Genomic DNA, 12752 nt, shown 5'->3' with positions numbered 1-12752 from the left:
AAACCTGGGGTGCTAATAGCAATAACACACGATCCGGCCCATCGGATCGAATGGTAATGGCACTGGAGCCCATCGTTAACTTCGGCCCCGGCTGTTACCACCTGAACTAGCCCACCAGTGTTGTTGCTATATTATGCTCCTAGACAATAGATAGAACAATAATTAGCAGCTTCACAAATGAACCTTGGACATATTCTCTGCACAGGAGTGTAATACAGTGATTTAAAAAATACTCAGTACATCAGTGGTGCATGCTAAAATTCCACTTTCTTGATAACTCGGTGGATCATAGGGGAACTCGGGTATGATGTCACTGCACAGGTAAGTCTCTTCTAAAGTCACTTTTAAGGAGTTTGTAGTTTGTTAAAGTCCCTCATTGGAATGAATGGAACACATTCTGTAGTCAACACCTGGCGAAAAGTCTGGTAAGTCTGAGTTCTACCTTACATGTGTAGAGAAGACCGCAACTCAAACAGGGTGGGCACAAGTTTCAGGTTTGAGACCCAGAAGCCCCAGGAAGAAATGAAGCAAAGGAGAATTCAGGCCAATTTTAACCAATGGCGAACTGCAATAGAAGGGGACCTGCAGTAACCCACGGATCCAGGAGACCCATGATGATATGGTTGAAGAATAACCCAACAGAATAGGAGCAAGAGGTAACTACTCACAGTGCCAATACTCTGGAACGGTGAAACAAACAAAATCTTCTCTTGAATATCACAATTCAGGATCCGTTCGCCCAGGGAATTGAACCCTGGACCAATGACGTCCCAAAGGAACAACAGTCAGTCTTCTCAGGTAGGAACGTTACCCAATAGCCAGGAGTGAAAGCAACAGCAATAAAGGCACCAAAAAGATTGATGAATCGGACCAATGAGATCTGGATGGTTTCAGCAGCAAAACAGAGCAGCCAACTGGCAGACAACAGTGCCTTGACAATGGCAATAGTAGAGGTAAGCTAAGATGGTCCAGATGAACAGCAGGGATGGATTGCATCCCATGACCCTTCTGGATGATTGTGGCTTCCTACCTCAAGTGGCCTGATAACAAGACAGGAAGACAGTTGGGAAAACTTCCTAGAAACAGTCCGAGCATGGAACATTCAGACCATTGAGTGAGGAGAACCGGGAACGGGGCAAAGGGACAGCCCAGTAAGGTCATCAAGCAGCTGAAGTTTTTAACTAGAGGAGCTTAGGGAAAGGCCATGGAACCTCAACAGTACCGCCAGAGTCCGTGAAATTAGCAACAGGGCTTCATGGCAGAAATTCTCCAACCTTGGGTAAGTAAACCTGCAGAAATCCCAGCAGCTATCGGCAAGGGTCAGGCTCACCCTCCAATATAGCCATTCATTCTTGGGCTCCCCTAAGGCAGCCCTCCCATCACACAAAGGTTTTGATAGCCAGCCAATTAGGCTTGCCCTAAAAACCGTCAAACACTCAGTTCCCCCACACATTTTGTGTATTGGCCGGTCTAGGGCCACGGGCCAGTCTAAACCCATCAGAACCGTTATGAAGGGTGCAGAGCTGGGCTCGGAGTAAGACCACGATTTCACAACTGCCATTTAAGGCATGCCTCGTGGTTTCCCTAATCGAAGGAAAGGCCCAAAGCAAAATAGCAGAGAGTGGGACTTTAAAAGTCCATTAGTACTCCAATGGCTACGCTAAAGGTATATTGGGCTACTAACTCGTTCAAATTGGCTGCATCGCTAGTGAGGCTAAAACTGAATTAGAGCTGCCCCCAGTCTACTCCACAGATCATTGTACGGGGGGGGGGGGGAATTAAAAACACCCCAGCCTGGAAGCCCTATGGGCTATCATAGGGCTATGTGTAAAAAGGGTCACGTTGGCAGGGGAACTTCAGTAGAAGTCCCTCTGACCTCAAAAGTCAGAGAGCCTCAGAAATCAAAGGGGGAAACACAGTTTAGGGTTCCCATTAAATGGAACAGCAGAACCTCCAAAAACTGGAGTTCTGCCCCAACACTAAAGAAGGATGATTTATGCTGTTTTACTATCATTGTTCGACTTTTTGAGCGTGTGGAACGCCCAGCTGTTTCCAGTTTGTTGGCTTCAGTGGCAAGGCTCTCCATTATCCACTGTTGCCTGTTAGAACTAGATAAGTCCCCTCTTGATAGCAATCACCAAGTGGTTATTGGACTAGTTTGTCCTCAACAACCAGCTACATTTATGTGCCCGTGGTTCTCAACCAGTGTCTACTGAACCAGTGAATTGAGGGGGCCAGAGCTGGAGTAGTATAATTTAGCTGCACCTTTAACCACCCTCCCTAACCCGCACATCCCTCAAAACATATTTGAGTAATTATACCATTTTTCCGAACTTTAACACAAGTATAACTAAAGTTTAGTCAAGAATTCTGTTATTTCAAATAACTGTTTACCCAATCTAGTAGTTTAGGGATCGTATGTCCTTTCCTTTGTATTTTGTATTTATTGAGAACAACATGGTGTTGGGCAAGATACACATAAAAAGGTGCAAACAGTAGCCAGAGTAGTCCTGCAAGTGGTTGCTGTACAGTCAAACCGATCTAATGAAACATGATTTGGGGGGGGGGGGGGTGGGGAGCAACCAGCATCAGGCACGTTTCTGCCGGGCTGCTACCCACTTCCTGTCAAGTTCATTACCGTAGTGGCCCAGGACAGTCTCGCTGCACAGTGTGCTCAATGCCTGTGCCATAGGGGGGAGTCGCATCTCAAAGCCCCCCAGGACTTCACTTGCTCCTGGTAAATGCAAGTGTGACCCTTTGCTCAAAGAACCTCGCGACAATGATGCATGTTTAACTTTATATTAGAAAGAAATGTGACTCACTTGGGGTTTCCAGACTAGGAGTAGTTCCTGCAGCGTACCTCTGCCTCCATGTGAGCTCACACCTTCCTAGCCCTTTCCCCCCACAATGATCACAAAATATCCATCAACTATCATCAGGTGACCCCCCTACTGTCTGGATCAATGCCTTACCTTAAGTGGGGGCGGGAGGGAGGGGCTGTGGCTTTATCTAACTCCCTCAGTGACTGCCTAAGGGGTTGCCTATTTGTTCTGCCTCCTATTCTTCAATGGTGACTCTGCAGATTTGGCTCACTCCCGTCTCCTTTCTCTCACACCCCTCCTCCTTGTGACTCTCCTTCCTCTGATCTTACTTCCCCCCACCCCACTTCTCTTCTCGCCACCATCCAACTGGTGTCTCCGCTCTCCATACACTCAATTTTCACATCCTAGCTTTCTCTCCCACACTCTGTCCCCTGTTCCTGTCTCTCTTTCTCTCTAATCTCGACCCACTAAATCCCTCCTGGTCTTTCCAATCCGCCCCACTCCCGCTACTACACCTGTCTCTCCTCTCTGATACTGACTTGCCTCTCACTCCCTTCTCTCTCACACACTCTCCACCACACTCTTTGACACCTGCTCTTAACTGCCCCCTTCTTCCTATCCTTTCTTGAGTTAATCTCTCACTCACCAACAAACAACTCAATTAGTTCCACCCTCTCAGACCCAATACCTTACCGTCCCTAGTTCACAGCACTCGTAATGCTCCCGACCTCAATCAAACATCTTTCTCCCATCTCTGTAACTGCTGCCTTTTTATAACCCAGCCTTCGCTCTTGTGATCGGCCCTTTACGCCGGCTGTTCCTCTTGGCCAATTGCTAGCTGAGTTATTTCCCTGAGGGCTGGGACTTCTCTTTAAGAAGGCTTCTAGCCCCTCCTCTTTCCATTCTCCATTATTGTGCTATTAGCCGTGTGCTCAGGCTGCTAATTTTCCCTGTGATTTTCTTCAGGTTTGGTGAGCTTTGCTTCCAATTAGGGTTCGGGGGAATTTCTAGGTCTCCCCAGATCCCCTGCAATCTCTTTCCAGTCTCAGCCCGTTTTCTGTTATCTCACCATTCCCATGGGGTCTGTTTTTTGGTTAGTGGGTTGGGTGTCTCAATCCTCTTGGAGAGGAAACATCCCAGTCTATTCCATTTCTGGTCATGACTACATTCCTTTTGCTCAGGTCTGGGATTTCCGGGTTGATCCCAGGTGCAGTCTGGTACTGGTACTTTTGGTCTTCCTTTACCTTGGCTTTTTTCTCTGGACCATAGGTCTGCAACTTGCGGCTCTCCTGATGTTTTGGACTACAACTCCCGTGATCAAATAGCATTTATTATGCTGACTAGGGATGATGGGAGATGAAGTCCAACACATCTGAAGAGCCAACGGTTGCTGACCCCTGCTAACCTGGGCCCAGGAATTCTGTCAGGCTTTTCAGGACTTGGGGCGGGTGGCGGAGTGGGGGAGTTCACAGGTCCTCATGTTTTCTGCAAAAGAAGAAACAGAGACTGATGGATTTTGCTGCAAGTATAGTGGTGAAAATGCCAATAGGCCTGCACATCTTCATGCACTCTAGGAAACCAGTGACCGGGGTACCCCTCAACTCCCCCCTCGCTACCCCTGGGGTACCACACACTCAGACTGTACCCCGATAGGTTGCCTAACCAAGGTTGAGAGGGGGCCCTGTGCCCCCTGACAGGGTCATATCCCTGACCATGTCACACACGGACGCAATTTAAGGCCTCTTGTCTTGTACACACTTCCCTCGTTCTTCATCCCACTTAATTTTTCAGTAACAAAAGCCATGAAATCATTGCCCAGCTGGCTTGCTGTTGGTCTCGTTGAGCCTCTTTGCATAGCCAGGCTCAAATTTGAAATTTTCCACAAAGGAGGTAGAAGGATTACCACATTGTGCACAAAATGGCGTCACTCCCATCCAGATTCCAAGCAACCCAATCTATTTGCATGGAATTCAGAACCTGCTAAACGAATTTGGCAGTCTTCACCTTCCTCCGGCACCTCTCAGCTGACTCAGACCTTCATGTAGAGATGACTAACTCCATCGAGTTCTCATCATTGAATATTATTAAATTGGATAGTATTAACACTCATTATTGCTTTGCTGAGAGTATGCAGCGCTATGTATTCAAGGGATCGTCATCTCGCTTACGCCCATTTAAAAGGAGAAGAAAAAGGATGAACCCAGGAATAGGCTTACATAGTATGGTGTACCTAAAGTGTCCATGTTGTCCTCTTTACTGCAATACTGCAGAGCAAACACAGTCACTAGTTTTTCCCTTTAGTTATTGCCCCACAGTGCTCCCATTCTCCCCTCCAGCAGGATTCCCACTATTCACCCCATGTTCTACAATGCTGTGCTTGTTTGTTGCAGGAGCCCACCTGGAACTTCCCACTGGTATCCCTCTCAATGGACACTTCCGCTCCCTCTCTGGATATGGATGGGTCGATGGGCGAGCCGGAGGTGCCCTCCCTGCCAAGGGACTACTCTGGGCACAGCACACTGGAGCCTGCACTGGAGACCCCGGCGTTCGAAACAATCATGGCAAGGATGGATGGCTTTGGGCAGCACCAGCGTCTTCAGCTGCTTCTTAGTTGGCTGCCTAATCTCCTAGTTGCCTTTGGCCTCTTCTCTGATATCTTTGTCACACTGACGCCTGATCATCAGTGCCACGTGGACATCGGTAGCTTACCAGCAGCACTGCGCAATGCCACAGGTGATGAACTTCTCAATGCCACCATCCCACTGAGGGTTGATGCAGAGGGTGGCCCATCTCGCAGCCAATGTAGCCGATACTTCTACATCAACGCGTCCATGAGGCAAGAGGGACCCTGCAACCACAGCTGGGAGTACAGCAATCAGCCGGCACTGGCACACAACATGGTGACACAGGTGGCCTACTCAATGGGAACCAGGGTTGTGGAGTGCTGACTCTAGACAGTGGAGGTGTAGTTGCTCTGACAAAGAAGGCTATAATATGGGTGATTGGGTTCTGGGGTTGAATTACAAGGGGAAAGGGTTGGATGGAGGGATAAGGCGATTAGGTGGAGGATGTAGAAGTTGGACTGGACAAATATGGAATGAAATTGCAGGATGTTACTGCCGGAAGGGTAGTCGCTGGCTTCTCAAAATTAAGGTTGAAGGTGGGGCCCGAAGGAGATTGAAACCAACCAGTTACCCTCTGAGGACTAGTTTTGGGAGATGACGGGAACCAGCATTGAATATGATTATTCTAGGGAGTGTACTGGCAAATCAACGGTAAAGTGTGAGTTCCATGGTAGACGGCTGTGGATACATTGGTAGGATTGGTTTTAGGTTGGCAGTTGTATCTCAGAAAGAGCCCCTGTTAACACTGCAAGGACTGGGTCAGAACTGGGGCATGCGATTGTGCTAGGAAGATTGGTTTTGGAAGGGGGCCTGGCATTATACCCACCAGGATATCTTTGGTTGCACTTAGCGCTTTGCCGTGGCGCTGGAAGCGCTGGTTGTGCACTGGCGCTGATGGGATGGAGGTGGGGAAGTATTGATGGTCTCTGTTTTTTCTGCAGTGGGATCTCGTGTGCAGCCACTACTGGGAGGCCCCCGTGGAGGAGGTCTGCTTCATCCTTGGGTTCCTGACCGGCTTTCTCACCCTGGGATGCTCTGCTGACAGGTAAAGCAGGCTGGTTGAAGTGTTCACGTTGCTCTGTGGGTAGAATTTTGCGTTCGTGGTAGATGAGCCTACACGTGGGTCAGTACTTGGCGGACATTGTAGCTCTGTCCACAGCCTTCCTTGATGCAGAGCCTTATACTAAAGCTTCTGAGTATCTAGTGGCATAAACCACATTGATGTTTTTGTTTGGGGAGCGTTTCTGGTTAACATGAGACACTGCGTTGATCCCCCCCCCCCCCAACTTGGTTAAATGGTTTCGACCCCCTGGACAGAGTTCCAAGGACTGCCTTGTCTGGTTCCCTCCTTTCGCAGTTATCTGGTACGACAAGAGGTAGTGTTGCGATTCGCTGGTAAATACTCTTCTTTAGCTAAGCCTCCTCTGTCTGATATGTTCAAAGATATCCATGTAACACATATGTGACAAACACAGGTTCCTAACGGCCCACTACTCGGGACTCTGCTTATAGCATTACCGAAGGAGTCTGTGTGCTTTCTCCAGAACCTCAAAATCAGTTATGTAGGTAAAGTTAGTTAAAGGGGGGGGGGGTTCTTCCTTCTGTTTCCTAAAATCTCATGCCCATTGTAGGTCAGTGATGAACCCCACTTGAAAAGATGCACAGTTCCTCCCAGAGGCTTCAGCAGACGGTTACATGTGATTTCAACCAATCAGAAAATAGTGAATGAAATAATACAGAAAAAAAACAATATCAATGATGATTTTTTTTTTATTGGAGGGGCTCTCACCCTAATCGCCCGTTATCCCATGATTTTAACCCCGCCCGACACCCCACTCTCTTTATAACCCCTTACACCCACCCACTTATATTTGTGGGGTCGTTTTTTCGGTATTATTTCATTCGTTTTGTTTTCTCAATTTAGTCACTGCATAACTTAGCTGACAGGGTGCAGGAATAAGGGGCAGGCACTCCGTCCCTCGTCTGAGGCTGCAAAAGATTAGGGTTCCGACAGCTGAGCATCTTCCCTTTTGTCCAAATCCTCCTAACACACCTCGAGCATTCATCATACTAAGATTTTGGGAAAGCCACCAGTTTAGCGGGTGGCCCCTCACTCGCCCTCTCTCCAGGAGGACATTAGCTAACAGGATCCAGGCAATGTTCATGCCCTGTCTATTGGTAGGTGCACATTTGTTGGGTTGAGTTTATTTGACCTAAAACATTTGACCTAATCACATTTGATCACACTTATTTGACCGTTTTTAGTCTAAAATGCAGGGGGAGACCCCCAGCAACCCCCCTACTTCCCCTTAACCTAATCTATACCCTTACCCACCCCATATATATATTTAATTACATTTGATCAAAACAACAGGTCAAAATAATTTGATAAAATGTTTTAGGTCGAATGTTTTAAGGTCAATTATGCAAATACCCATTTGTTGGATAGTTTTTTGTCCTTGACTCAGCAATTCCTCTCTAGCCAAAGTCAAATATCCCAGAATTTAAGACACCTTCAGTTTCTTTGTATATTGATGTTGTTCAGAGGCCTTAGGAATTGCTCCCTTTACTAACAGCAAGGACCCCTGTTGTTTCCTTGGTCATAGTGTTGGTCCTACCCTTGCACTGGTGCTGGCAGTACCTGGATAATTGTGCCCGCCCTTCATATTCCCAGTCCATCACTGGCTTGTAAGGCGATGGGCCAGAGTTTGTGTGATGTCTGATAGGGAGAACAACGGAGGGGAGGGGAGAGTACGATGATTTAAACTATTCAGTTTAGGCAGGAAACAACATTCAGACTGGACACGTTGTTGTTTACCCTTCACTCTGCATTCCTCCCTCGCCACCACGTATGATGCACAAAGGTTGCTTACACATCAGTGCATGTTCTAGAATGTAGGGACCTGTCAGCACACTACAGCTGATCCTTCAGATCCAGCAGGATCCTAATTGACCATGTATGACCAGATTTCTTGTACTGCTCCACTCTGATGAGTGAGACTGCCGAGCAAGCAAACCAACGTTCTTAATTTTCCCCCTCTTGCCTCATAAGAGTTCCTCTGTTGCGTCCTCACAATCGTCCACTGCGGTGCACTTGGTGGTTCCTCCTCTCTGTTGATTGCTTATGTTCTCTCCCATCCCCTGCAGGTTCGGTAGACGTCAAACATTCTTCCTCTCTCTGGTGATGGCCTTATTCTGCGGAGCACTGTGTACGGTGGCTTCCTCGCCCGCCATGTTCATCTTGACGCGGTTCTTCTATGGTGCCATGCTGGCTGGGGTCTACCTCTCGCTCTACGTCCTTCGTAAGTTGGCAAGCCTATCTGGGGGCCGGGGGATTACTAGTGTGTGCTTGATTGTACATTGTGTATGGCACAGGGGTGTTCATAGCGCTAGAATATGGGAGGTGATAGCTTAGTGCATCTCCTTTGCAGGAGTTGTTACTGCTCAATAATGGCACTTAAGGGCAGTTCTACCCCATGAACCCTCTACACACAGGATTGTAATTGAAGGCATGTATTGCCTGTTTCTGTCTCTCACAGAGTAGCTACTTCTTTTACGAGCCCTTCATAGATGGTTTCCGCTCCATGCGCCTGTTGGCATGGGGTTGTTTCTGTCCACGATTTGTGTGTGCTCTCACCATTAGTTGCCCTTTCATTGGGATCTAGAACACCTCACAAGCACCTCAGCGTAACACATCTTTGTTGAGGTTTGCAGTCGATAGCTCTTTATTTTAGTCTAGAGGTCTTGCAGTGGTGTTTCAACTTTTTGTGCCAAGACCTTCGCGCGAACAGTTATTGGGATGCTTGAAGGGGCACGAAAAAGCAAAGCAATGTATACTGCGGCACAGGCAACCGCAGTGCAAAGTTGCCCTGCCCCACAACTGGTACAGCACAGCCACCTGCATACCGGCTTCCACCCCCCCAAGCGGTAGAGAATCAGGGCATCAGTGCAAGCCTTCTTCAAGCACACAACAGGCACTGCCTGGGCAGCAGGAGTGCAGCACAGGCGTTACTCACACACCTGAAGCAGAAGCAGCGCAAGCAGTACCAGGGCAGCCGGCACAGGCAGCAGCACTGAATGCATCTCTCCACACGCAACGTGCACAAAGCAGGCAGCTGCAGTGCAGGCTTTTCTCGCTCATTCACCACTCTCGAGGGTTCAGCAAAAAAAGTGTGCCACATGCACCCACTGCAACGTGTGACTTTTCATAATCTACTGTTTTTATGTAGTTTCGGGGGCACTTTATTATCAAGAATTGTTGTAAATGGTACATGTTTAGGCACATTGGTCTGGAACTATGGCCAGAAATACCAACTGTGCAGTGCACCAGGTCATTACATGGGCTCATACAACTGGCATGCAGTGGTTGTTGTGACTGCCATGCGTGGGTTGGCCTATTGCCCAATAGCCCAGTCGGAACCTAGGTACATGAGAAGCCCAAGCTTCCTGCATGCAAACAGGACCGGTCCAGCACAGGCTCACGAATGAACATGCACAGCAGGGCCAGTAGCATCCAAGCTGCATTCGCTTATAACTTGTGGAACACCCCTATTTCTGCTCAAGATGGCATACCTCTTCTCTCACTGTTGGGTCAGGTTGCATTCATACTCCAAATGCCTCCCATAGACCAGCATGGGATCGCCCTCCCAGGAAAACGCCAGGACACTCCCAGAACCCCCTCCTGGAGACTGCAACCAGATATTCCTGTTCAGTGTGGTGGTGAAGGTCAGGGACCTTGCCTCTGGTTATTCCTGTTCCTGCTTGGCTGTGTGGGTGCGTGACAGGGCTGGGGGGTCAGGGGGGGGTCTGATTATGGTGCCTCCTATCCCTGTTTGGCTGCATGGGCGGTTGGTGGTGGGGTGGGGGCGTTGCATTGGGGCCCCCTACTCCTGTTTCATTTAATTTAGGGGGTGGGGTCAGACCAATCCTCAGCACTTTCTCTACCCTAGCCATATCCCAAAGAGTAGGCCACCCCTTCTTGAAGAGTGACTGTGCATGGCCGACTACATTTGAGGCAGCTGGATCCTGTGCATTACGTCTTCGCAGGCACGTATGTGTTTTTGTTGTTACACCATCCTTCTCTAATCAAATACATTCCTTCCTTCACCCATTCTCTTCCTTCTGAGAACTTGTGAACACATTTCTGTTCTCCTTTTCAGTGCACCTGACTAAAACAGGACATTTCAGTGGACAAAAAAATAGACTGCAGTTGGTGTGACTGATGATTTTACTTGAAATGCTCTTCTTCAAAAATGGGCCCTCGACGAGAGCTCCTTTTCCTGTTTTGCTGGAGTAATGAGTCCATGCCTTTTGGTTTCATTGCTAAAGGGTGCCCTGCTCGTGTCTGGACTAAACTGTACTCCTCGCCTTATCTAATCCGTGCTCGGGAGTTGTTTTTACTTTATTCCAGTGGGACTTGAAGAGTATTTGACAGGGTGGGATATTTTAACACAGCCCTATTCTAGCGAGGGCTGTGAAACTGGCTTACCTAAAGGTAGAACCGTGTTTTTCACCAAAAGGATAGACCAGGCTGTCTAAAGTGATAGCGGTGGGAGCACTCAGGCTTCCCTCAAGGGAAGAGAGGAAGGCTGGTAGTGAAGTAGAGTGCATCTAATAGATTGTATCCTTATATATGTTGTCTTGTACAGCCTTCTGATGCACTTGTGCCTGTTCTATGAACCATTGGCGCCTTTTTTGCCATCCTACACTTTCACCGACTTTGTTTTAACCGATTTTTGCACTTTTTTGTTGCAAAATTTGTGGGGGGGTCTACCCTCTTGCTACACCTACCCTCAACCCCACATATATCTTAGCCCCACTTACCATATGCATTTTGCCACATAAATGTGCCAAAATAATTGTCAGAAACACATTTGACGAAAGTGTAGGTCGACAAAAGTGAGCTAGACCAGGGCATTTAGTGTGCCAGGGCTAGCCGACCTCCCTGCCTCTCTAATGAAAAGGGCGTCTGGTGGGGGTCAGCGACACAATCAAAAGGCACGGTTTTTATTTCTGTAAAGCTTGAAGCTGTCGCGTGCAAGCGAGAACTTCAGACTTTACAAAAAAAAGCACCTTTATTTTGATCGCATCTCTGCCCCCTGCCAGGCACCCCTTTCATTAGAGATTCAGGGATCATCACCCGCAACTACAGTAAAAGGGGTGCCTGGCACGAGGTCAGCGCTGAAATTAAAAGACTTACCTGACCTGAATGGTGCCTGTTAGGCCACACCCCCATCCCTTTTGAAAAATTGACCCGGGGCTCTTACGGGGGTGTGGCCGAACAGGCAACATTCAGGTGAGGTAAGTGTTTCCTTGTCTTTTAATTGCAGTGCTAACCTCGTGCCAGGCACCCCTTTCAGCCACGCCCCTAATAGCCCCAGCTACAGTGTGCAGGCCACTTAGAGCACTGGCTAGATGCGTGTGTCTTGTGCGCACTCTAGAACATTTTCCAATAAAAAAATTCCACACAGTTGACCTAAGAAACCACATAGCTCTTGGAAACTGAAAAAATACACTTTTAATAAATTACATAGATCTATAAGTACTTAAGTTAAAACATTACACAAAGGGGCTCATGTCTGATGAAGAGAGGCAGATGAGTATGGCCCTCGTCGTGCCAGTCCCTCCCTCCCTCATCTCGACGTTACAGGAATGAAACATGTACATCATTCCTGGCCACCTCCTCCCCATCACCACTGTACCGCAGATGCGAGAAATGCTATTCACTCAGACAACCATAAAGACCCTACCCTGATGACGTCGTAGAGCAGATAAAGGTAGAAGCATAAGACACAGAGCATATACTCATCCATCACCAAGGTACACAGACTACAGGCTACATTGCACATAGACACGAAGAACCTGCTTTGACCCACTAGGATAGAGGACATATACTCTTTTGCTATGCTGGAACGCAAGACGCATCGCAAATAAAAATGAGGCTTGCACAATGCAAAACGCAGTTAACATAAGTAGCGATAAAAATAAAAATTGAAGATGCCGTCACATTGACGTGGATGGAAAGCACTGGGAAGGCTTGAGGATGCAGGGAGAGGCCTGACTCGCCGAATCAGCAGTAAAACGTAGACCAGACGGCTCATGCAGCCGGTGTACATATTTGTGTCAAGGCTATCAAGGTACAGACAAGGGCAGATGTAAGAAACAGTCTTCTTAGATTAATATAGAAACAAATGTTGCTGGAAGGAGAGAGACGCACCACATCAGACTGAACGTGACCGAAAGTTAGCTCGAACAAGCCTCCAAAGGACAGGGAAGGTATGACACCTGCATGTATAAAGGCTAAAAA

At 48.0% G+C, this 12752-nt stretch overlaps 1 protein-coding gene across 1 annotated transcript in view; it reads left to right on the top strand.

Moving 5' to 3' along the window:
* Positions 1–12752, top strand: part of SLC22A17 (solute carrier family 22 member 17) — a 291227-nt gene that overhangs the window by 126107 nt on the left and 152368 nt on the right. The window contains exons 2-4 of the mRNA XM_069633948.1: positions 5213–5731; positions 6388–6491; positions 8594–8748. Coding sequence (XP_069490049.1) covers positions 5249–5731; positions 6388–6491; positions 8594–8748 — 742 coding nt within the window. The 5' untranslated portion in view covers positions 5213–5248. The remainder of the gene's footprint in view (positions 1–5212; positions 5732–6387; positions 6492–8593; positions 8749–12752) is intronic.

The sequence above is a fragment of the Ambystoma mexicanum genome, chromosome 13 (genome assembly GCF_040938575.1).
Source record: "Ambystoma mexicanum isolate Mex_15411 chromosome 13, UKY_AmexF1_1, whole genome shotgun sequence".
NCBI lineage: Eukaryota > Metazoa > Chordata > Amphibia > Caudata > Ambystomatidae > Ambystoma > Ambystoma mexicanum.
This window is presented reverse-complemented; position numbering and strand designations above follow the sequence as displayed.